This window comes from Triticum urartu, chromosome 1, assembly GCF_003073215.2.
Source record: "Triticum urartu cultivar G1812 chromosome 1, Tu2.1, whole genome shotgun sequence".
Classification (NCBI taxonomy): Eukaryota; Viridiplantae; Streptophyta; class Magnoliopsida; order Poales; family Poaceae; genus Triticum; species Triticum urartu.
This window is the reverse complement of record NC_053022.1, coordinates 30,283,546-30,309,941: the sequence shown is the minus strand read 5'-3', so window position 1 is coordinate 30,309,941 and position 26,396 is coordinate 30,283,546. Positions and strand designations below refer to the sequence as shown.

General features: G+C 43.9%; 2 protein-coding genes across 3 annotated transcripts; both read left to right on the top strand.

Annotated features, from left to right (window-relative positions):
* Positions 1–3,089: 3,089 nt before the first annotated feature.
* Positions 3,090–8,639, top strand: LOC125544551 (beta-hexosaminidase 1-like). Its single transcript, XM_048708282.1, has 15 exons — positions 3,090–3,491; positions 3,604–3,690; positions 4,363–4,398; positions 4,636–4,747; positions 4,858–4,928; positions 5,024–5,154; positions 5,289–5,305; positions 5,550–5,598; positions 6,075–6,175; positions 6,958–7,017; positions 7,396–7,429; positions 7,527–7,625; positions 7,730–7,789; positions 7,898–8,148; positions 8,245–8,639. The coding sequence occupies exons 1-15, from the start codon at positions 3,147–3,149 to the stop codon at positions 8,418–8,420; spliced, it is 1,629 nt and encodes a 542-aa protein (XP_048564239.1). The 5' UTR covers positions 3,090–3,146; the 3' UTR covers positions 8,421–8,639.
* A 3,063-nt stretch (positions 8,640–11,702) lies between these two features.
* On the top strand, positions 11,703–15,622 carry LOC125544535 (protein-tyrosine-phosphatase MKP1-like). Of its 2 annotated transcripts, XM_048708273.1 has the most exons (4): positions 11,703–11,862; positions 11,968–13,495; positions 13,604–14,204; positions 14,998–15,622. In XM_048708273.1, the coding sequence occupies exons 2-4, from the start codon at positions 12,000–12,002 to the stop codon at positions 15,049–15,051; spliced, it is 2,151 nt and encodes a 716-aa protein (XP_048564230.1). In that variant the 5' UTR covers positions 11,703–11,862; positions 11,968–11,999; the 3' UTR covers positions 15,052–15,622. The 2 variants fall into 2 exon arrangements, with proteins under 2 accessions (XP_048564230.1, XP_048564222.1); XM_048708265.1 differs by having other exon boundaries at positions 11,968–14,204.
* Positions 15,623–26,396: the final 10,774 nt, after the last annotated feature.

Genomic DNA, 26,396 nt, shown 5'->3' with positions numbered 1-26,396 from the left:
CAGTGGGGAGATGCTTTTCAGCAATGAATATTGTGAAGAGTGTTTTACGCAACAAAATGGGTGACCAGTTCATGAGTGATTGCTTGATTTGCTATGTGGAGAAAGATATATTTGCTACCATTATGAATGACGCCGTAATTGATCTATTTAAGAAGATGGGAGATCGAGAAGGCAAGTTATAAAATGTGAGTCTAACATCACTCTAACTTTTTGTTTATGCTATTTATTCTCTATATTATTTATTACACACCATTGTTGTGAATATAATTTATTACTTTCGTTCATCCTTTTCAGGAAGTTACAAATGAAATTGTTAGAAGTCATATTTTTTGCTTATTTTCCCTGAATATGTAAAACAAATGATTTTATGACTTTGTGGAACCAGTACTTGGTATGACAATCTTATTATTATGATACTAGTTTATCATTGGCTCATTGCATATTTTCGCTCTTCATGTCGCCTTTGGATGTTATTTCTATTTGTGTTATAGTGGGCATATTTTTGGTTTTTTCTCTTTATATTGCTCTCAGCGTGAGTCACACCATAGCATTTGTTGTAGTAGGCATTGGACATTGGTTGACCCCAATGACAATTTTTTCTAGCTTCGTCCCTGTAGACCAGGATGAAGTAAACCAACGACAACGCCGTTGCTCAGTCACCACCACGGACGTCAACCCCAGAAGAGGGGTGAGTGTACTTGGCCTACCTACCTACCTCACCCAGTCTTCACTCCAAAGGGTGCTCCAGCTCCGGTGAAACAGACCTGGAACCGGCGCACCTGCCCCCAAAGACAAACAATCTTTCTTCAGAAAAATTTCTAAATTCACCGTGATCTCAACACTGCATGTGGTCTCTTCTCTAAATCTTGGCGGCAGAGAAGATGCCAAAGCCGGAAGGACACGCGCACGAGAGCACAACGGAAAGGGAATCCGGGGACGAAGCTGGCCACTGACGCCAGATGCTGCTGGCCGATGAGACGCAAAGGCGCCAGCAGCACACGGGGAGGGCGCAGGCAGCAGGTGGGTTGCGTGGCGTGGCGTGGCGTGGGCACCGGCGCTGGCAGGTGGGGCCCGCTGAGCTGGCGGGGATTATTGCTGCCCCCGGCCAGGCGTGGCACCACGTGGGGGCCCAACCTGGTTGTTCGCCGCTGTCTCGCCGGTCTTGCGCAGGGAACCCCTGCTTTATCTCAGTATTTGCGTTCTAGTCCACACACAGCTCTATGGGAATACCTTTGTTTTCTGTGTTTCCATCTGTGGTTGCTCTTGGCAAGAGACTTTTATGCCGCTTGACACGTGAGAACTCACGCGAATTTACACTCCGTACCAGGGCTGGCCCTGAGGGGGTGGCAACGAGGCGGCCGCCTAGGGCCCCCGAAATCTTGGGGCCCCCTCCAGGGTTTGCAAGGAGCCCATGGCCCAGATCATAAGGAGGCAGCGACCTAGACGCACGTAGTCCACGAGTAGTCATGTTTTTCTTTTTTCCTTCGCGAGTTCGCCGCTTCGTGACGATACTATTTCCCCAAGGGCCCCAATCATGATATGTGTCGCCGATGTAGATCGCTCTCCGCCATGCGGCCGACTGGTCTTCCTCTAGGTCACCGGGCCCATTGTGTTATCCCGTGTTTGTGAGATGCCTCTCATGTGCAAAACAAAGCCATTCCACTTATAAGGTCATCCCTAACCTCCTCTTTCTAGTTGGTCACGTTCATATGGTGCAGCAGCAGTCAGATCTTTGAAGGTCCCGCATATGATGCAGTACAAAATTTTGATTTTGTGTGCCTGTTGCTCTATTTCTTACTTCAATTTGGACTTTGTCAACACAACACCAATCGCCTTATCTATTGAAAAAACTGCGTGCTATGTGCTCGATTGTCGTTCTTTGCATTCTCTCCACAAATCATCATGACTGCAAATTTAACTTAAAAATTGGAAGAAGGTCTCAGCTATTCTTACAAGCATAACTTCAATCCAAGAACGGTTATATAATAAAGCCACTCAGACTCCCATAGCCATCGGGTAGGTAAATGATTTTTTGTTGTTGCAAATGAAGCTTTTAAACTTTAAACCTTTCATCTTGATGTTTACCCTCTATCAGATATTCGATTTGTCTAATTAAGTAAAGGAATACACCATTTACAATTTTTGTTTTATTTTGGATCAATAGACAATAATAAGTTAAGTAAAGCAATGAACTAAAAAATGAGATTATTATTTTCATCTTTATAGTAGGGGCCTCGGGTTGTAATTTCGCCCTGGGCCCCCAAAATATCAGGACCGGCCCTGCTCTGTACCAGAAGAAATTGAGGAATGCAGAGATGTGGCATTCATGATTTTTGCAAGATTCCACGGGCTCTTTCACCAAGCTTGACTGCTGAACATGCAATATGTCTTGAGTTGGATCAAGTCCGAGTATTGTTAGATTTCTCTATGCTTTTTGACGTTAATCATAAATGAAAAAACCGTAAATATAAGCTTGAGTATCAGAACATTATTACTATTATACACACATAAGCATTGCGACTTGATATAATTTATTTTTTTGTTAAACCTTGGGTATGCCATTGCTCGAAACACTACATTTTCTATTGTTCCTGTTCATAAATGTTCTTGCGAATGAACATGACAAGTGTTTAGGCGCTGCATTCGGACTTTTAAAATCTAATACATGTCAAACCCCAACACGCTATGAATTTCCATTCACAAAATTCAGCTCATTTTTGTTCATTCGGAACGTAAGAAGTTTTTCTCCAAATGAAGATCATGAATGATGATAGCATATTACTCCCTCCGTCTATAATATAAGAATGTTTTTAACAATATAGTATATTACTTCCTTCGTTTTTAAATATTTGTCTTTTTAGAGATTTTAAATGGACTATCACATATGGATGTATAGATATATTTTAGGGTATAGATTCACTCATTTTGCTTCGTATGTAGTCATTTTTTGAAATCTTTAGAAAGACAAATATTTAGGAATGGAGTGAGTAGTAAGTGACTGTATTGTAATATGCGGAACTATTGAAGGGGCTAAAGGAAAAGCGTTCACATCTCGCGCCACATATATTAACCTCAATGATTCTCCCACCCAACCCCTCGGAATCACAATTTAAACCCGAGAATTATCCCGACAAAAGTTTACCAAAATGCCCCCCAAACTCCTCACTCACCTCCTCCTGGCCCTCGTCGCCGTCTCCGGCGCGGCGGCGGCCCGGCGCCACCCGGCCCCGGCGAACTTCACCGCCTCGGGGAACCCCGTCTACATCTGGCCGCTGCCCAAGAACTTCACCTCCGGCACGCAGACCCTCGCCGTTGACCCCGACCTCGCGCTCGACCCCCAGGGCGCCGGCGCCGGCGCCGCGGCCGTCGCGGAGGCGTTCGAGAGGTACAGGCACCTCATATTCTCCCCGTGGGCGCACGCGGCCCGCCCCGCGTCGGCGGGGTACGACGTCGCCAGGCTCACCGTCGTCGTCGCCTCCGCCGATGAGACGGTACGGCTGTTCTTGTTCGCAGTGTGCCTGCCACTGCGAGGTTTGGTTGTCGCTTGCTTCGTCTGGGTAAGGAGCGCGAGCGTGATTTTTCTCCGTTTTTTCCGGTATGCAGCTGGAGCTGGGGGTGGACGAGAGCTACACGATCTACATCGCGGCGGCGGGCGGCGCCAATTCCATTGTCGGCGGAGCAACCATAGAGGTGATATTTCTTCTCTTCCACCACATACGTACGTTTGGGATGATTCTGCTGAAATGCTTTGTGGGAATTTCAGCGAAGGCAGCTCCATCCTCCCTTAATTACTTATTGTCACTGTGTAGATGTGGTGCTGCTCTGCTGCAGATGCAGCATAATCGTAGAGCACAGTTTCTGTTTGGATGAACTTTTTTCCGTTGGGATTTGGGCTAAAGCTTGCACATATTTTTGTGTCTCGTGAAATGTGGAAGCGAACACTTGGGGTCATTTGACAGACATTCATTCAATCAGTTAAAAACACACAACTCCAGGCACAAAACACTTAACCTCGGGTTATCTTACGAGCAACTGCCACGGGGAATGCTCACATTGCTGTACATTACATCAGTTGCGGATTGGGTTTAAGTGATGGTCAATGGTTGTGGATCACTTAACAACTATGGTTAGTTTCTGCTAATAGTACAGTGACAGTTGTGTTCATCTCAACCTAAATTCTTCTACATAGGACGGTCTAACAGCTCTCTTAGATGCACAGGTTCTGACAATTGAAAATTAAATTAAATTTATTGTATGTAAAATTATTTTATCAGGAAGGAACTTATTTATAGAATTGTTCCACCTTTCTTCTATATGCACAAGCGTAGTGTCACTGAGGCTATATTTTGTCTGTCTTTGTAGGCTAATACAATATATGGAGCTATTCGCGGACTAGAGGTATGACCATGTTTTGCAGAATTTTAGATTTGAGGAACCCCATTTTGAATATATTTTGTGTTAATAACCCTGCCACTTGTACACCTGTTTTATCATCTTTAAAGACCTAGTTAGAGCTTATAGAATCTCCTTGGTCGGATCATTGATCATAAGCACTCACTTGAACATACATGTGGTCTGATGTATCCATTCACTAATCAGCATTATGATTTTCCCCCTTGTTGAATTATTTGACAGACATTCAGTCAGTTATGTGTTTTTAACTACGATACAAAAAATGTCGAAGTGCGGTATGCACCATGGTACATTCAGGATGAACCACGCTTTGCCTTCCGTGGCTTGATGCTAGGTAAGTATCAATTACTCTTAATACTTTTGCTAATATGACTGGGTAATCGACTGCAATTTTAATGCAGAATGCCATGTTGATTAGTCTTCCCTCTGTCACTTCTATTGCAGACACCTCAAGGCATTACCTCCCAGTTGATGTGATAAAGCAAGTGATTGACTCCATGTCATTTTCTAAGCTGGTAACCTATTATCTTTGGGATCATGCTACTAGTTTACCTGAATTACTTCTCCTTTCTCCGTAGCTTCATACTCAAACTAGAGTTGTGTCCAGTAGAACGTTCTTCATTGGCATATCATCGACGAACAATCTTTTCCATTGGAGATACCATCATATCCAAATCTATGGAAAGGTTCATATTCAAAATCAGAGCGGTACACAGTGGAAGATGCACGCTATATTGTCAGGTATGTTAAGTTTGTAATTTCAGTTTATATTTTATAACCTTCTTTATATTATGTTGTCAAGTTTTTTTTTATTTCACTTATGTACCTGACTAATCTTCTCTATTTGTTTTCACCGCGACTTCACCATGCTAAAGTTATGCTAAGAAAAGAGGTATGTTCTCCAGTTGATGAAATTTCTTGTCATCTTATCGTGTTCTGAAACAAAAAAATCTGCAAGGACTACAGATATGCAACGGAAAGACACACTAATTCTGTTGAAATTTATGAGGGATCATATTGGTTAATTACATACTCACATATTTACCGAACACTTCATCACGTGTTCCTTAATGCTTGTGCAAACAATTAGTCCACTGCAAAGGCTTCACGTTTTTACTGTTCTTTACTTCTCTCAGGTATCCATGTCATGGCGGAAATTGACGTACCTGGTCATGCAGAATCATGGTGAGTTTGCCTGTAGACTTCATGACATACTGCCTCCGTCCCAAAATAAGTGTCGTGGCAAACTAAAGCCACCACACTTATTTTGGGATGGAGGGAGTTAGGAGTATTATGTTTGGATACCTTTTCTCTCTCTCAGTTGGTCTGTAATCCAAACCTAGTTACTCCTGTGCAAAATATAAAAAAAATCAGCACCTGTTGTTTTGTATATCATTTAAACAGGTTGTTGCTCCAGGCTCCCATGATTGAGTACATCAATATTTAATCACTATTTGTGCTATCTGATTAATTAGATGTATTACACACTTGTGTATCCAACTACCCAAGCAACTGAAGATTTAGTAAATAGGTTACCTGACTACGCAAGCAACCATTGCAGATTAAGTGTTTAATTTGTCATGGTTCTTGTCATATGAACTTATGAAGTACCCATTTGTTTTCTGCTCTGCAAATTTATGCATGCTTTTAAATATCTGCAGGGGAAATGGATATCCAAAACTTTGGCCTTCTGTTAGCTGTACAGAGCCATTAGATGTTTCTAGTAATTTCACATTTGAAGTAATAACTGGAATTTTGTCTGGTTAGACTCTTATCCCTTTTTTCTTGCAAAGTTCAGTTAACCTATTGAAGCAGAATCACTAATAGATGGTAGGCTAGCCAGCCTGGTTCGAACAGCAGCTTTCCCTTGATTAAAATTGAGGCCCAGTTCCTCCTGGGCATTACTCCAAAAAAAGTCAATTCATTTAAGAATTTAGTATTATTACTACTACTTATGTTCAATGTCAACTCCCTTGCTATTTATGTTTGAACTTGAATGTTTATTTTTCTTCGAAAGTAAACAAGAAAATATGAAAATAATAAAATGTGAAACGGGAAAGGCACATTATATGTTTATGCCATTCAGCATATATATCACAATTCACATTTGTATTTGGTGCTTTACCTGGTAGTGGTCCTTCACAGGTGAGTATGAAAATGGACCGAATAACTCAACTTTTCCTATATTTTACCATTATAAGCTTACTCGTGAAGTTATTTAATTAACTATATAATTTCATGAACCAATAATTTGTTAGAAACATTTGGCATGCCTTCTGTAGGGCCTAGCCAATAATTGTATGTCCTATATTGGATTGGACAGTTGGGTTCATTAGAAGCATGTGCATGCTATATTGACCACTGATAAGCAGCGCAAGGCATACATAATTCTGTATAGCTGTAGTAGGACCATCATCCTGTACAATATCTGCTGATGGCAGTTCCACAATAATGACCCTACTGTCAATGGCAGTTCTGGGACATTGTGTGTTTCCTGCAATACAACTGACCCTCTGACTTGAAATTTACTTTCCTTTTTTTCAGATATGAGAAGAATCTTTCCGTTTGGGCTGTTTCACCTGGGTGGCGATGAAGTATATACAGGTTGGTCTGCTTCTCTTGCCTAACAGAAGGCAGTTTGTTAGTAAGAACATGAAAGTTACAAGTTCTGAGAGTGGAGCAATTATCTTCCAATTAAACTGCTACGTAAGAGAGAACCTTCTTGTGTGCTGTACCAAATAGAAATACCTCAGTTTGAATTTGTAGGTTCTATGTGCCTTAAAAGGGACACATGTTATTTGTTTGGGGGGAATTTAATCTGATCAAATGAAGTTGCCACATAAGTAGGTGTATACCAGTTCTACATATTTTTGGGTACAGGATGATAGAATGATATATATTGTTATATCAATGTTCTGTTGTCTTACTGAGGTTTTGTTGTTTCTCTGAAAATTATCCACCTCATTTCGATATCCATCGCAGGCTGCTGGAATTTAACACCACATGTGAAGCAGTGGTATGAAATACTATCTGTGTACTTGGTTTCATGAATGATTTATCAATCTTGTGTTAGACGGTCTTCTCGTTTAATTACTGAGCACCACCTATGCCAGGCTTGATGAACACAACATGACTACAAAGGATGCTTACAAATACTTCGTGCTGAAAGCTCAGGAGATAGCAATTGATCTTAACTGGATTCCTGTAAATTGGTCTGCGCATTACATCCTTCCTTGAATTTATTTATTTTATTTAAAAGAGAAAGAGGTTTCATTTACCATTCGTCTGTGGCATTGGGACCCTCTTCATTCTGCAGGGAGGAAACCTTCAACTCATTCGGAGGAAGCCTCAATCCCCGGACTGTTGTGCATAACTGGTAATTCATAAGCCTGCTTTGAGCAACTGAATCAGTTTGCGACAACCATCTTCAAATACCCATTATCCAAGATAATTTGCGCATGAGCTGAACCTTCACATATTTCAGGTTGGGTCCTGGGGTCTGCCCTAAAGTTGTTGCAAAGGGTTTGAGATGTATAATGAGTAACCAAGGTGTATGGTACCTTGATCATCTTGATGTTCCGTGGGAAGAAGTCTACACTGCCGAGCCACTTGCAGGAATAAACGACTCAGCGCAGCAAAAGCTGGTACTGGGTGGAGAGGTTTGCATGTGGGGTGAGACTGCAGACACCTCCGATGTCCAACAAACCATATGGCCACGAGCAGCTGCGGCAGCAGGTATGAACTATACAAGTTGGGAGGCTTTCGTTGCATCCTCCTTTTTCTTTCAATTATTTCTCTAGGAACTTATGTGTCGCTATCAAAATAATGCAGAGCGTATGTGGAGTCAGTTGGAGGCCATATCGGCCCAAGACCTGGAAACAACCGTCCTGGCTCGGCTACACTACTTCAGATGCCTGCTGAATCACCGCGGTATCGCTGCAGCCCCAGTCACAAACTTCTATGCTCGGCGGCCTCCAATCGGCCCTGGCTCATGTTTTGTGCAGTAAACAGATCATGGAAAGTGTAAGATACACATGAGGGGGTTTGGCCGCGCCTCGATACACCCTCCCCCACACTGTACCAAAATGGTGTTGTCACTTCTACTGTACCATGTCTGTAAGTTCACTTGCATCCATATTACCCCATACACCTGTGACAATAAAACCCCATGATCCTTCCCCGTGTATTTCACCCCGAAACTCCAATAAAACCCCAGCTTTGCTCTATCCGACGGGAGAAAAGGCGGTCGCTGATGTAACAGTGTTCTTCGCGCGCCTTTTCAACAGTCCTGTTTGTTGAACACGAGTTTCCGGATCAACATTTGCAACTGGCCAATAGGCCAAGCAGGGCTCCTTTGAACTGGTAAAAGGGAGGTGATGTGAATCTCAGTGTGTGTGGATATTTCAACCGTCTCTGCTTACTCTACTTGCATTCGGATATTTTGGACCCCTCCATCACTTTCATTCATCACCCTTTCCCTGGATTTGTCTTTGACCTGAAAACACACACCCTTGCTTGCCCCAGTGCCCTTGCTGGTCCAAGATGGCATTAATGGCGCGTGCGATCCACGACAACATGTTCGCCGTCCCTTGCTTGGAGATGAGAACAAAGTTTCGGGCCATTTATCGCCGAAAAGGAAAAACCGTTCCTGAAAACAAAGAAAAGTTTTGGTCATTTGTTACAGGTCGTTGTCCTACCATGTCACCATCCTTTGGCCATATGTATCTGCTGGCTTTCCCCCCCTCTGCCCATTGTTTAGTTTTGCAGTGAGGCTGAAGCAAGGTATATACTGCCATAAATAACTGGGCTGCTGTCTGAAGCCTTTTTCTGTGTACCGGAAATAAGAGAAAGATTGGCTCTTGCCTCTTGGACTACTGATGCTGACTGAAGAATTTGCTTGGGATAGTGGTATTTTTTCCTGGTCTCTGATCATGACGTCTATCTACTATTTGCTGCTGGTAGCCTCATTTCTTGCTCGCCCTACAGGAGAATTTTTTTTTTCTCTGGATGAAACCAAAAATTGGTTTAGGGCTCGTTTGGAACACATGAATCCAGGCGTAGATTTTTGTTTTCAGAAGCGGATTTTCTGCCAAATTTTGCGATAAATTACCGCTGTTCCAAGCATTCCCATCCCATATGATATACTCCCTCCGTCTCCGTCTGAGAACAGAGGGAGTATTTATATTTGTATAACGGCCTCTCACCCTTGATACAGACAATAGATCGAGGACGAAAGAAGAAAGTTGAGAATAAAATAATTTGTTAATCTCTTTGTAAAGAAGTATAAGAGCGTTTAGATCACTATTTCTGAAAATGATGTTGTAGTTGAGAGGGAAGTCTAATAATTATATCTTTTTTTACGGTCACGACTGTGGAGTGAGCATGGCAATTCACAACAGCGACAGGTGCGTGCACAAGGAGACAATGGACCTTACGTATTGACCAAGATTGGTATTATTTCTGAATCAATAACCCAAAGGTATACGAACAAATTTAAATTATTGGCCTTGACCAGCTGACCACATATATATAAAACAAAACAAGAGCATGCGACGAGCTATAGAAACGCTAGACTTATCATACGTCCCATGCATATCCGCAGTAGTTTGTTGATTTGACCAACTCTCTTTTAAGAAATGGCCAAGTGTTCTGGTCTCCTATACATCTCACTACGTTGCATGGAGTGCAATAGCATAACATAACCATAATTTATTGCAAACATTGAAAATAGATACTCCCTCCGTTTTTAAATACAAGTCTTTCTAGAGATTTCACTAAGTGACTGCATATGAAGCAAAATGAGTGAATATATACTCTAAAATATGTCTACATACATCCGTATGTGGTGATCCATTTGAAATGTCTAGAAAGACTTATATTTAGGAACGGAGGGAGTAGATGGATGCCGAACAATCCAACCTGCCGGAAAAAGAGGCATTGCAAACGAATTATCATGCGGTTGAAGTGAGCGTATGTGCATTCTGGTACAAATTTGATGTGATATTACATAAGGAAAGGCTCGTGTCGACAACCGTGTGAGGTCTTTCATCCTCAATCTTCTGTGTGATTTTTGGCATTGCGCCTTCCGTTCAGTTCATTGTACTTGTAAGATAAAACGATTGTGATATCGTCCACACCGCGTGAGGTCTTTCATTGCCAAACCTCTGTGCATGTTTCTAGCTTTATGTCTTCCTCTCGTAGTGTGGTTCGGTACTTAATTTCGTCTATTTTCCACCGTGCTTTCATCTCGAATTCTGGCTTTGTGCCTTCCTTACAGTTGTGATTTGACTAATTCACAGTATTTGTATGATAAAAACGCTTGTGATATTACGTGAGAAATGGCGCATGTCGACACCATGTGAGGTCCTTCATAATTAAACCTCTATGCGTATTTTTGGCTTTACATGCCTTCCTTCTGTAGTGCCAGTACTTAATATCGCCCGTTTCCACCACATTTTTGTCCCGATTTTTGGCTTTCTGTCTTACTTTCGTTCATGATACTATCAATTTTGACCATACTTGTATGGTACTCTCTCTGCAAATAAATATAAGTGATCTAAACGCTCTTATATTTCTTTATAGAGGGAGTAAAACAGTTGCGATATTACATGACAAATGGCTTTGTGTCCACACCATGTGAGGTCTTTGATCGTTGAACCTTTGTGCACATTTTCGGCACCGTGCCTTCCTTTCATAACGTGGCAACACTTAATTTCGTTGGTTTTCATCCGGTTCCCGACTACACACCCCCCTTTTTATTCTTGGGGGACAAATTCCAAATACCTCGAGTCGACACCGCGCCATCACTTAATTTTGCCGGTTTCCACCGTCCTTTCATCCCGATTTCCGGCTTTCGCCTTCCTCTCCTAATATGCCGGTACTTAATTTCATCGGTTTCAACCGCCCTTTCATCCCGATTTCCGGCTGTACGCCTTCCTCTTCTAATACGTCGGTACATAATTTCATCCGTTTGGACCGCCCTTCCATCCCGATTTCCGGCTTTCCGCCCTCCTTTCTACTCTAGGGGGGCAAAAAGTTTGGCCACTAATGCTACAAATTAGCCGTTCCCCGTTGCCATTGCCAAAGAGCAGGTGCACCTAACATTTTGTCCAAAGGGGGGCAGCCCAACTTGTCCCGTTCCCCTCTCGCGTCGAGGCCAGTCAACACGACCACTCCCGTCAAACCCGGGGCCCACCCCACGCACTCGCCACCGTCCGATCGTCTCCCCGCACGGATCTCCAGGCGCATCCGACGCCCTCCTCCTCAAAACCCTCACCCACTTTAGCTTCTGGCCTTCTTCTCTCGCCCTCCTTCCACCTTCCCCTCCCCCGAGACCGGCGCCGCCCGATCTCCCGATCTGCTCCTGCCCGCCCCCGCGCGCTCCGGCCCGCCGAGGATCCGCGCGGGGCGCTCCCGATTTGCGGCGCGGGCGGTGTGTTCCTGGATCAGGTGCGCGTTTCTCCGGATTTGTTTGGGAAAATTTTGGTTCTTGGTTCTTGGGGGTGGGGGGATGGGGAATAATGGTGTTTGAATCTTGTGGTTTGGTCGGCGCAGGTGGGCGTGGGGGCGCGCGGGATTCGCGGCCCATGGCCAACCCCGACGACGGCGGCGGGCGCAAGTTCTGGCGCTCCGCGTCGTGGTCGGCGCCCCGGGCCGCCGAGGCGGGGCCGGAGGCGGCGCCGCTCCCGCCCCGGATGGGGCCCCCGCCGCTCACCCCGCGGTCGAAAGGCCGGGCCTGCCTCCCGCCGCTGCAGCCGCTCGCCATCACCCGCCGCAGCCTGGACGAGTGGCCCAAGGCGGGCTCCGACGACGTGGGCGAGTGGCCCAACCCCACCACCCCGGGCGCCTCCAAGGCGGGCGGCGGCGGCGGCGGCCCGGGCTCCGCCAAGCCCGGCGAGGGCCTCCGGCTCGACCTCTCCACCCTCCGCTCGCAGGGCCGCAAGGACCAGATCGCCTTCTTCGACAAGGAGTGCTCCAAGGTGGCCGAGCACGTCTACCTTGGCGGCGACGCCGTCGCCAAGAACCGCGACATCCTGCGCAAGAACGGCATCACCCACGTCCTCAACTGCGTCGGCTTCGTCTGCCCGGAGTACTTCAAGTCGGACCTCGTCTACCGCACGCTCTGGCTGCAGGACAGCCCCACCGAGGACATCACCAGCATCCTCTACGACGTGTTTGATTACTTCGAGGACGTGAGGGAGCAGGCCGGGCGTGTGTTCGTGCATTGCTGCCAGGGGGTGTCGCGCTCGACATCGCTGGTGATAGCGTATTTGATGTGGAGGGAAGGGCAGAGCTTCGATGACGCATTCCAGTTTGTGAAGGCTGCCAGGGGGATCGCGAATCCGAACATGGGGTTTGCCTGCCAGCTGCTTCAGTGCCAGAAGCGGGTGCATGCCATTCCTCTGTCCCCAAACTCAGTGCTCAGGATGTATCGGTTGGCACCTCACTCCCCATACGCTCCACTGCATCTAGTGCCCAAAATGCTGAATGAGCCCTCGCCTGCCGCCCTCGACTCTAGGGGTGCATTCATAGTTCATGTGCTCTCGTCGATTTATGTTTGGGTTGGAATCAAATGTGATACAGTAATGGAGAAGGATGCGAGAGCGGCAGCTTTTCAGGTGGTGAGGTATGAGAAGGTGCAGGGGCAGATCAAAGTTGTCAGAGAAGGGTTGGAGCAACCTGAATTTTGGGACGCCTTTTCCAGTGCACCTATTAATTCAGACAGCAAAATGAAGCTTGGCAAGGAGCAGATCGATTCGCCATCCAGGACTGGCGTGGGAAGCCGGAGAGTGGAATCTTATGATTCTGATTTTGAGCTCGTCCAGAAAGCGATAGCTGGGGGTGTTGTTCCAGCATTCTCGTCTTCTGGTACTGAAGATGAGACCCATCTTCCAGCGAGAGAAAGTAGCTGGAGTTTACTAAGGCGCAAGTTTATCTCGAGATCACTATCTCGAGTTTATTCAGATTCTGCTCTGATAAGGGATTTGGATCCACGGGTACAGCACTTGACTGCAGAGGCATCAATATCACCGCCTTTCCTTTCTCCGAGCTCTTTATCATCAGATTCAACCATTAGTTCAAAGTACAGTTCAGACTCACCCTCCCTGTCACCTTCAACTAGCTCCCCACCGTCACTTGGTCTTTCACCTGCTTCATCTAATTTGCCACACGCTTTGGTGCCACCATCTAGGTCTCCTCTTCGCCAGTCATCTAATGCGGAACATTCGAAGCCCGTCCTGGGATCAATACGCTCTCCGTCCAAGGTCTCATCTATAGCAGAAAGAAGAGGAGGATTTTCAGGTCTGAAGCTGCCATCACTCCCAAAGGAGCTAGTATTGCCACCAAGGGCACCATCTATTCACAAAGCAGAGGAAGCCACGGATAAGAGTAATACCAATGGTGTGAAACAGCTTACTGGTGTTTCTTGCCCAGAGAAATGCACCGGAACTAGTTCAACAGCAACTGACAGCAACTCAGAGGCTACTGTCCACGGTGAGACCATATTAATTGAGCATACTAACTCAGAGGCCTGTAATTATGTTCAACTACTAGTCTACCGATGGCCCTGCATGGAGAAGCTGACTGCATTCGCTCGCAAGGATCTTGACCCAAAAACAGTTTTTATTTTTGTTGCTCCTAATGCCAGCAGAAGTGCAGAAGCAGTTAAAACGGTATGCGTATGGGTAGGAGGTGAATATGAGTGTAGTAAAGGTGTTGAAAGTATTGATTGGCAGCAAGTTGCTGGTGATTTTCTTAATCAGAAGGGGTTCAGCAATACTCTTCCTGTTAAGGTGCGTGCATACTGCATACTACACATATTTATTTTGTGTATTCTGGTCTGCTTGTTAACCTTGTATGTAGGTACCACTTGATATTTGTAAATTGTGTAGCAGATAGAGGACTACATTTTTAGTTTTTAGGTCCTAGTCTTAGATGACTGGCTATTTAGTGACAACATGCTCGGATATGTTTTCACAACTGCCAAACTTTTGGCAAGTGACAATATTTAGTTTAATCCCGGTCTATAGGAATCCAACATTTACTATGGATCATTGCTCATTGTTCTCCTATCTTGAGCCCCTCATCCTTTGTGATTATTGATAGTAGCATTGATGTTTTTTAATTTGGGAAAACAGACCATATTTTATCCTATTATTGTGTAGTATGATTGTACATAGGCAAATCATTACATGGCACATTGCAGAAATGTAATTCTATAATCATTACAAATTGCATTAATACGTACATTTTGTATTCCAACCCTTGGTAACCGGTAATACCGCTAGTTCCACCACCTTATTGATCTTTGAATGCTGTGTCATCCAGATACTTGAATCAGAAAGTCAAACTGTTTTTCGTTTAAGACACGTACACCATGCTAATGTCTTTTTGAAGCTATCTTTTATCGGAAGTAATCACTAGACATAGATGTTCGGTATGTTCATATATGTTATGGATCACAAACTTCACAACCTCATATATGAATAGACTTATGGTTAGCAAGGGAAGTCCCGTCAGTTTACTTCTGTAGCTGGTATGTGTAATTAGCTGGTTATAACCCCTGTTGATCTTTAAACAATACAGGTTTTCAAGGAGCATGAAACCGAGAATCTTTTGGAGGTGCTGGATGCTCGTTAACAGTAGGTCAGGGTATTCTACTAGCTTAACAAACAGCCGCAAACTATCAATTCAATGAAGGCATTTCCTCCAGCATCGCTCCATGTAGTGGCGACTGTCAGGCGAGGTATAAGCCGTGACAACCGTTCCCTCCTGAACATATAGGCTACAGATTCCATTTTAGTAGAACAGATGGATTGGCAATTTGTGCCTTTTTTTTTCAGACTTGTTTGTGTCAAAATGGCAGGAGGCTGCCAGAGCGTTGTATCTGTGTGAATTAACACACAGAGATTCGGTTTTGGCGCAACCGGGTGTATATTATCTGCTTCACTGTAATGTAAGCCCATAGGCCGGGAGATCGATGGTGTCGTTTTTACCCCCTGAAAATCATGTACATCTCAGGGTAGAACAGATTTGTAATCCTCTTGGCCTACAGGTGTCTCTGCTGGTCTTAACTTTTAACCTTGAACCCGGCTATTTGCTGTCCTGCTCATGTCGTATTAGCAATGTACTTCCAGACTCTGGTCATATTCATACTTGCTATCTCATACAAAGTTCCCTGTTTCCAAGAAATTGCCATTTAATTTTGTTATTGCTTGTCCTTGTCAAATTCATGCAGCCAATATTCCAAGGACACTCAGCACATAATTTGTGTGCTGATCCTTTCAATTGCTATTCAGTTTTTTTCTTCTTCAATTTGTTAATGACAGACAGAGCGTGAATTTGTTTGTGCTTTTCAGAAGCCTTCTTCCGTGTGGTAAAATGGGATAATGTGGAGGTTGGAGACGACATTAAAATTGGGAAAGCAAAGCAAACGCTGGTTCGGGAACATTTTTAGTATTTATTTTAGGAACATAGTTCATGTAAATTAAAGCAATTCAAAACATGTGCTGCCATGCAATTCCAAGAAAACCAAAATTACTTGAACCATCAAAGAATACCAAGGAAGCATTACATTAATATCGGCAAATCTGAACAGTGCCTATTAATTGAACTCCACATGAAACGCAAAACAATAGTACGGACACTAGAACATACATCAAAGCAAAGCAGTACACCAGTCGTGACGGACATAATTTCTGCATCCACTGCATTACATCAAAGCGGTACACCAGTCGTGAAGGACATTAATTTCTCCATCCATTTTGCATTGCATGGTTGTTGTGTTGAATGCCCTTTCTCTTTTCTTAAAAGGAGGAGCAGCCAGAAGGAAATGTAGTTGCTTCAATAATTACCAAGAGAAACCTCACCAGGAACTTCGGTAATGGATGCAAAATGGGGGCAGTCACTGCATAGTAGACGACTAGTAGTAGCACACATCTTTAGTCTAAGTTTGGGAGGCATCATGGAACGCAACAACACGGTTGACTTGTTTTCCATTGCTTTAAATTCTGTTGACACGAGTTAGTGTGCCTCGCCTGTTGCTGCCTTCGTGTCCCTGCTACGCCTAGGACACTTGTCGAGCTCGTACAACGGCAAACGTTGTGCAACATAGACCATATAGTTGTTTAACTATATTCCTAGTTTTTGTTCTTGTGATCGTCTTCTTTAGTCTCAGTGTCGAGGCTGTAGAGGTGGAAACTAAGACAATGGTTAGGGACACTGTCACAGTGGAGAGGGTAAATGACACATGAGTCAGTCAGTAACATCACTACGTACAAACGATCACAGAAAATGAAACATGTTACACAAATCATGAACTCTGGTAAATCATGGAAATTTGCACTCCAGTACCACCATGTAGGAAAATTAACTATTGAAAATGAACTTCCGGCCCTGCCCCCCAAGCAAGCCCAAGTGGACTTCCCATGTTGACCTGGCCTACCTTACCACCTTTTTAGGCTACAAAATGTCTTTTCCATAGCTCCAATTCCGAAAGTCCTTCAAACACAAGGTAGCTCCATAGCGTCCTGAGGTACATTAGTATCTGCATCTATTGCATGTTTGTTTGCATTGAACCAGATCCAAATAACGGCGGTGCTCTTTCTTGTTCTTAAATGAAGCAATAATTTGACGAAAGATAGTTGCTCCAATAATCAACAGAAAAATCAATTGATACTATCTCTGTACCATGCATGCCAGACATTTATGAAATTCTTTGGTATTATAAGGGATGTGAAATCGGGCAACCAGTGTGTAGTGGTAGGAGTACTAAAGTGTGTATTTGATTATATCTCTATCAACTAAAGTTAGTGCCATGCATGTTGCTTTCTTGGTCTCCTTTGGGCTCGGGACACTTGTGGAATGTCGTCCTCCCTAATGGCATGCCCTATGGGCCCGCAAAAAAAAAACAGGACCACAATTTCCGTTGCCAACCAACGTCACCTGGTTGATGTTTATCACCACGATCCCATATGCCTGGCGAGGTAAAAACGCCATGCGGCTGCCAAATTGTGCATATGAATTATCACACACATACCGAGTTTTAGCACAACTGGTTCTATGGGTATCCGCTCCACTGTAATGTAAGCCCATATCTGCGAGATCATACTGCTGAAAATTCGTGTGCATCTCAAGGAAGAATAAATTTGTAATCCTCATGGCCCTCTGCTTTTTTTTGCGAGGATAATTTTTGATCTATTCATTAACTGTCAAGGTAGTACAAAGAACACCAGAAGTAAAAAAAATATACAACTAGGTCCGTAGACCACCTAGCGACGACTACTAGCACTAGAGCGAGCCGAAGGCATGCCGCCGTCTTAGCCCCTCCCTCATCGGAACCGTGCAAACCTTGTTGTATCAGACAGTCGAGAAGTCGTCGTGCTAAGGCCCCATAGGACAAGCACACAAAAACAGCAACCGTCACCAGTGAAGAGAAGCGTAGATCGGAAGGATCCAACTTGTAGATACACGAACATAGACGAACAAAGACATAATCCACGTGGATCCACCGAAGATAAACGCCGACCGAATCCTGCAAGATCCGCCAGAGACAAACCTCCACACACCCTCCGACGATGCTAGAAACACCACCGGGACAGGGACTAAGTAGGGAGAATATTATTCCATTTTCAAAGAGCAACTGTCGTCTCTCCTCTTCGAGCAGGACACAATCCCTAACACGACAAAGAGCATGAAAAAATAGTCGGGATCCACCACGCCTCCATGGCCCTAAGACCATAGAAGACGAGGTAGACCGGCGGCGGCACCGGCAGGGGCAGGGGCAGGAGAAACCCTACCCAAAGGGCCTTCTTTCTTCCACGGGAAGAAACAAAACGGTCGCTTGTAGTCTTTAACTTCTATTCCCTCCGTTCCGAATTACTTGTCTTAGATTTGTCTAGATACGGATATATCTAGAACTAAAATGAGTCTAGATACATCTGTATCTAGACAAATCTAAGACAAGTAATTTAGAACGGAGGGAGTAACCTAGAGCTCGGCTATTTGTTGTCTTGTTCATGTTGGTGTTAGCAGTGTACTCTTGGCGGTGGTTATATTCATACTTGCTACCATTTTTTCTTTGAAATGGAGGTAAAAAATCGATTTGTCTCATCAATTAATTAAGCAAAAGAGAACTTTGTAGTTAATTAACGGAAAACCAGACGAAAATTGATACAAACCAACCTCATGTGGACTACTCACAAAGTATGCAACCCCATAAGCGCACGATCAGTCTGACAACCATACCCAACATGCAATGATCACCAACCCTCACACTGATACATCACAAAGAAACTCCCAACGAGAGTACCTCGTTCGAAGACCACGAGCACCACCAAATCCACAGAGACAAGCCATGCCATAAGGATAACACAAAGAGACTAATGACTATCCATCAAGAAGCTGTGAACGCCATTCCTGTGGTGCCACTCTTCTTTATTTTTCTCCTGAGAGACTCCTCCACAATCGTCTTGCCAGATCCAGGGCTAGGCGCCTCCAAACATGTGAGTAAGTTGTGAAGCTCTATCTGGAAGAGAATCTCATCGACCTTGTCACACAAAGACACCACCTGCCCAACGGCCACATGTGAGTGAGTGACCGCAACGTCGAATTACAACGCGATACGACATCATCAACCATAGGAACGCTCGTAGATGCAACCCCCTCCTCATCTGCGGCCACCTAGATAGTATCTAAAGGAGGCTTAGTGGGCACCCAAGCCACGGTTGAGGGCACAAGCGAGTCCACCTTTAGATGCTCCATTGACGGTGGTAAAATCGGCCCTTCAAACATTCTTTGTAACTCAAGCATGATCTACAACACCGGAGCCACAACGACGATAATGGGCTCACCCACAGAGGCATCCGACACAACGAGCGAGGCATGAAGCATCAATTGAGTTGCCCTAGCACGAGGGGACTCAGAGCCATAGAGCTCTGCAACCGTTTCATCCACAGAGCCATCATTCGGCTCAGTCCTCGAAGGTGACATAGGAGGGGTCGATGCCACAACCGACGCAAGAGAGAGAGAGAGAGAGAGAGAGAGAGAGAGAGAGAGACTACCCAGAGCGGCCTCTACTCGCTGAAGAAAGCTCCCAACTCACAACAACCATCCTTGACATCGCACAATATTGGAAATATGCCCTATAGACAATAATACTGTAATATTATATTTACATTTTCATAATGAAGAATTTATATTTCATGCTATAACTGCTATGATCCTGGAATAAGTGATTCAGTGGAAAACTCATATGCATGAGTGAAATGATAAACGGTAAAGTATAGGTTCCTAGTCTTACCTCTAAGACTAGCTCAAGTGTTCTTGGTGATCAAGTTTTCTGGATCTTAGAAGAACATTGAGAGTATGATGTTAGAAGAACAATCATATTGAATCGACCCAAACTTGTTTGTTATACTTTGAGATAATATCGTTTGAAATCAATTGTTATAATACGGAGTGTTAACATGTGGTTTAGTTCTTTGGACCATAAGAGTATCACAATCACTTCTTACCGTACGATGGACTTTCAGGTTGCTCAAAAGTCAGTTGTAACATAGTGATCATAACGACAACTTACAAGTTCATCAGAAAGTTTGACAAGGGACTAGATAGCTTGGGAGTGACATTTTCTCCTCCAACGATGGAGAGATATTCTTAGGCCCTCTCGGTTGATGGCATCAATCATCGTCTGGCCAGACACAGGTGACTATGTCACGGGGATGCCGAAATTTCAACAAGAAAGAAGAACAAAACCGGTAACGAGGATAATGATATAGTGAGCATGTGTATGACTCAAGAGGATACCGACACTCCTCGGGTTTTGTAAAGTATCGCGAAGAAAGGGAACATCACATGATAACCAAAGGTTCACTGTAATGCCATTCGTGTAATTATAGTGATTGATATGGACGTCCACGGTTCCGCTATCGGTCGTTGAACGAAGGGGTTTTGTTCATGTCTATGTTTTACCGAACCTACAGATTCACATGCTTAAAGTAATCACAATCCGCTGAGTGTTAGTAGGATGAGAGTATCGAGGATTTATTTGTGGACTTGTTTCATTAATATTCGTAAGAGTCCTGAGAGGAAACGGAAGCATTTCGGGTACCGGAAGAGTTTCAGAGTTTATTGGTCAAAATACATGGTATTTCAGATAAATAATATATAGATGAAAAATGTTACCGGTGATGTTAAATTAAATATAAAAGCCTACATGCTTTAAAAGGCCAAGTGGTGGAAAAAGAATTGGGCCGCCATGGCCCTCGTAGGGAGGCTGAATTGGAGTGGCGGAGGACTCCTCAACCGCGACATCTATTTCTTGCATTAAGCGAGACTACTTGCAACTCTCGCGTCAAGTGGTACAGTATCGGGCTGGCCCGTTCTGCATGCGCAGTGTTAGAAATAAAAAGAAGAAATTGGGGGAACACAGGTATTTCAGATAAATAATATATAGATGAAAAATGTTACCGGTGATGTTAAATTAAATATAAAAGCCTACATGCTTTAAAAGGCCAAGTGGTGGAAAAAGAATTGGGCCGCCATGGCCCTCGTAGGGAGGCTGAATTGGAGTGGCGGAGGACTCCTCATCCGCGACATCTATTTCTTGCATTAAGCGAGACTACTTGCAACTCTCGCGTCAAGTGGTACAGTATCGGGCTGGCCCGTTCTGCATGCGCAGTGTTAGAAATAAAAAGAAGAAATTGGGGGAACACAGGATCCGATCACTGATCTCCAGGGCGTTGTGCAACCGTCATAGCCACCAGGCTACACTGAAGCTTGTGTCCAAGTGGCCGGGCGCGACATACTTGTTGCATAAAGTAGCTGGGCGCGCCCTATTTTCCTTTTCTTTCTCCATTTTCTTCTACGTTATTCATTTTTTCTTCGCTTTTTTGTTATTTTATTTTTTCTACTCCATTTTTTCATTGTTTTTTATCTATTTATTTGTTTTTAGTTGATTTTCTCATTTTATTTTGTTTATTTTATTTTTATTCTTTGGTTTTGTTTAGTTTTCATATTTTATTCTTTCTAAAATTTGTTTCTTCCATTTTTTCGCTTTCTTTTTTTTTATTTCTTTTGCCTTCTCCATTTCTTTATTCTTACTTCTTAGATTTGTTTCATTATTTTTCGTTTTCTTTTGTTTCTTTCTTTTTTATTCTCTGATTTTTTTATTGTTTTCTTTGCCCTTCTCCATTTTTTGTTTGGTTTTCTTTTTTTCTGTCCATTTTTTGTTCGGTTTTATTTTTTCCTCTCCATTTCCCCTTTTTCTTTTCTGTTTTCTTATGTTTGTTTTCATTTCCCTCTAGATTTGCGTACATGGCAATTTTTTTTGTAACAACTGATCAACTTTTTTTGTATACACGTTCAACAATGTCTGAGGGATTATTCAACATTTTCAAATACTTGTTCAATATTTTAATAGCTATTTAACATTTTTTCAAATACTTGTTTAACATTTTTAATACTTATTCAATATTTTCAAATACCTATTCAACATTTTTCATATAATCATTCAACATTTTTTAATACCTATTTTGACATTTTTCAAATACTTGCTCAACATTTTTAATACTTATTTAACACTTTCAAATACTTGTTCAACATTTTATCAAATTTTGGTACAACATTTCTAAATACTTGTTCAATATTTTTCATATACTCGTTCAATATTTTTTAATACTTATTTCAACATTTCTAATACTTTTTCAACATTTTTGAATACTTATTCAACATTTTTCAAATTCTTATTCAATATTTTCAAATACTTGCTCAACATTTTTCGTATAATTGTTCAACATTTTTTAATACCTATTCAATATTCTTCAAATACATGTTTAACATTTTTAATACTTATTCAACATTTTCAAAATATTTTTTCAACATTTTTCAAATTCTTTTCAACATTTTTTAATACTTATTCCACATTTTTTTCAATTTTTTTTGAAGAGTGTTTTTTGGAATATCTCTACTCCAGTAAAAAGCTGATTTGGTGATGATGGTGTGCCTGCCATTCTTCATTTACAACCATTCGATTTACATCCAACACATCTGAGATAAACTATGTCCGTTTTGCAAAAAGACCCCCACACTGCACTTCTCGTTTGTAGATAACTCCTTGCCTCTCACGTCCAGCCATCTCTCCCCCTCACCTCATCTAGCCATTTCAGAAAAATATAAGAAGGATCTGGAGAGGTCGCTGCTATCGGCCCCGTCTACCCCAATGCCTCTCATGCCTTCTCTCAGACCGCATTGTGGACCACCACCACGACCCCTCTACTCGCCTTCTCCTCCGCTCCCTTCCAAGTCACCCCGAGTTACATTCATGGTGGTCTAGAAAACATAAACAAAATCAATAGTCCAAAAATAAATTTTAAATATCATTTTTTGCAAAGCACAATAAGTGTTATTTCTTCATGAAGTTTTGGATGCAAATTGAACACTTGAACGCTTTTATTTGCAAACGATTTTTTGAAATATGTTTTGCCTACATTACTATTCACCTGGATGCTTGTGAGCTCTAGAGAAGAATGAATATGCGAAGAAACCTATTGATATTTGTTACACATAGGATGACCCCCCACACACTTTGTCAAATAAACAATTCCTGGATCAATGCATTTCGGTGTTCCGTGCAACACACAGGCATCCGTATGTATGTATGTATGTATGTATGTATACGTAGAATATTTTTGAAGTATAAAGAAAAGTTCAAAAATAAAGCAAAAAATGACAACAGAAAATAGAAAAAAATCAAACAAAAATGGCTGTGGCTCCTGCGCGGCTGGGCCGGCCCATCTGGGGCTCCCCCGACACGAGCGCATCCCCCTATCTCTCTTAAAGCGAGACATAGGGGCGCCCCTCCTCCCCCTAGGCTGGCACACGTAGGAGGGGCCGTCCCTCCTTCTTTGGCGCCCCTCCCTCTCCCTCCAACCTATATATACTAGAAGCTATGGTGCTATTTGAATACACAAGTTTGAAGCCTCCTCTTGTTTCTCTAGTTCTCGTTGATCAGTTAGAGCTTGACCTAGATCCTCAAAAATAGAAGCCTAGTGTGGTTCTAATCTCCTCCTTCTAATTCTTTGACGACAATTAGCTCTGGGCGGTGAACCGATGCGGGACCGTGAATACCATACACTTGCAAATAAGTAGAGATGTCGTTCTTTCGGCCTTCCCTTTGTGGGATCATTCGTGGACGATTAGCAGGATCATTCATCTATGGTTCGAGGGACTCCGGGTATGATCTACACTGATTTGTCTACTTCCGCTGTTAGTCGGAGTCGCTAGCGATCATGGTCCAAACCATTTATGCATCTTCATATTGTTTCTGGGTGATCGTAGGGAGATTTGTTTTTGTTTTCTTCCATGTTTTCCAACAGTGGCATCACGAGCGGTTCTATTTAGTGACAACATGCTCGGATATGTTTTCACAACTACCAAACTTTTTGCAAGTTGCAATATTAAGTTAATTGCCGATTTATAGGAATCCAACCTTTATTATTAATCAGCATATTGTTCAGGCATCTTCTTGCAATCGAGCGGAGGCACGTACCTGTGGCGTACATACGGACTCCCCCTCGCGTCGCCTCCCCTTGGGCGGTGCTAGGGGTCCCTAAACCCTAGCATCGCAGGGCGCCTCCTTCTGCCGCTGCTGCCGCCGGCGTGGGCCGCGGTGGCGGCGGGCCCAGTGCCGAAGGCATCTGGGCGGGTGGACGCGGCGAGATCTTATCTGAGGCGGCAGGGCGGCACCTCTCATGGGATCCGAAGGCGGCGGCTGGGGCGGCAACCCCATGCCGTGCGGCGGTGGCCGAAATACCATAAGCCGGCGGAGCGACGGCCCTCAGATGAACGGCGGCGTTGGTAGTGCCCCATCCGGTGGGGTGCTGATCCGTGTGGAGATGGCGACGACGGCGACTGCGGATCCAACGCCCTGATTGGATCCGCCGCGGGGTGGCCTTCCGCCGACCGACGGCGCGTGGAGGGACCGGTGAGGAGATGACGGATCTCCGCCGGATTACCGACGATGGCGTTCGTCTTCGTGGAGAGGCTCCGCTCGGTTCCAGCCAGCCGCGAGATCGGGGCGACATGGCCTCCGATGAAAATCGCGCCTGACTGCGGTCATGGCGGACGATGGCGGCATCTCAAACGTCGTTCCCTTCTCGAGGCATCGTCGTTGCAGGTCACGTCAACCTAATCGAGAGGTTCCGGGGGAAACCCTAGATCTGGGTCTATCGGATCGGACGATAACGATGTTTTCGGTGTCATTCTCCCTCCTGGGGGCATCGTTTTAGAGCAAGTGCTGGCTGGAGGGGACAAGAGGAGGAGTGGCGTGGCATCTGACATGTCGACAACGGCGGGTCTCAGCGGCATGGAGCAGCGGGGTCTCACCGGTGGGCGTGTGGTGATGGACGAGCGCAGGATGGTGGCGTTGTCTGGCGTCATGGTGACGTCGACGGCAGCTAGACCGGGCAAGGTAGATGTAGCAGTACAATACTAAAGATGGATTGGTGGCAGGTGGCTGCGGCGGCCTCATACCCGGCAGGCGTCCTGGTTGAAGAGTGTGCCGGACTGATGGGTGCCTCATACCCGGCAGGCGTCCTGATAGGGACCTCAGGTCTTAAATGTTAGGTTTGGCTGCAGGGTCTGTTTGGTATTAGCCCAGACAATCAGCATCCCTTCATCAACTGGATAGGAGTAGCGACAGATGTTGCCTAGACGGTGGCTTTAGTCTTAGTGTTGTATGATTTTGTAAGGTTGTGTGTGAAAAATTAATAAAGTGGCCGCATGCATCGTCCAGATGCAGAGGCCGGGGTCCTCCTCCTTTTCTAAAAAAACAATATATTAATCAATGCTCATTGTTCTCCTATTTTGAACTCTTGCCTCTTATCCTTTCTGATTATGGATAGTAGCATTATGTTTATTATACAGGAAAGCAGGTCATATGTTATGCCATTATTGTGTAGTACAATTGTACATAGGCGAATCTTTGTATGGCAAACGGCAGAAATGTAACTCTACAATCATTACAAATTGCATAAACGACTACATCTTAAAGTCCAACCCTTGGTAACTGGTAATAATTCTAGTTCCACCACCTTATTGATCTTTGTATGCTGTGTCATCCAGAAATTACTTGAATCAGAAAGTCAAACCGTTTTCCAACCTTAACACAAGTACACCATGGTAATGAGTTTTTGGAGCTATCCTTTATTGAAACTAATCACTAGACATAGATGTTGGGTGTGTTCATATATGGTTATAGATCACAAAAATTCGCCTCCTCATGGGAAGTCCTGTCCGTTTATTTCTGTAGCTGATATGTGTAATTAGCTGGTATACACTTATGGTTATAACCCCTCCTGATCTTTGAACAATACATGTTTTTTGGAGGTGCTGGATGCTCGTTAACACTAGGTCAGGGTAATCTACTATCTTAACAAACAGATGTGAACTATCAATTCAATGAATCCCGCAAAAAAAAAATATTCAATGAAGGCATTTCCTCCGGCATCTCTCCATGCAGTGGCGACTGTAAGGCGAGGTATAAGCCATGACAACTGTTCCCTCCTGAAAATATAGGCTACAGATTCCATTTAGTAGAACAGATGGATTTTTTCTTCCAAACTGGCTTGTGTCAAAATGGTAGGAGGCTGCGAGAGTGTTGTATCTGTGTGAAGACTGTGAATACACACAGATTAGGTTTTGGCGCAACCGGGTGTATATTATCTGCTTCACTGTAATGTAAGCCCATAGGCCGGGAGATCGCTGTTATCATTTTTACCCCCTGAAAATTCATGTACATCTCAGGGAAGATAAGATTTGTAATCCTCTTGGCCTACAGGTATCTCTGCTGGTCTTTACTTTTAACCTTGAATCTGGCTATTTGCGGTCCTGCTCATGTTGTATTAGCAGTGTACTTCTGACTCTGGTCATATTCATACTTGCAATCATCACATATACAAAGTTCCCAGTTTTCAAGGAATCGCCAC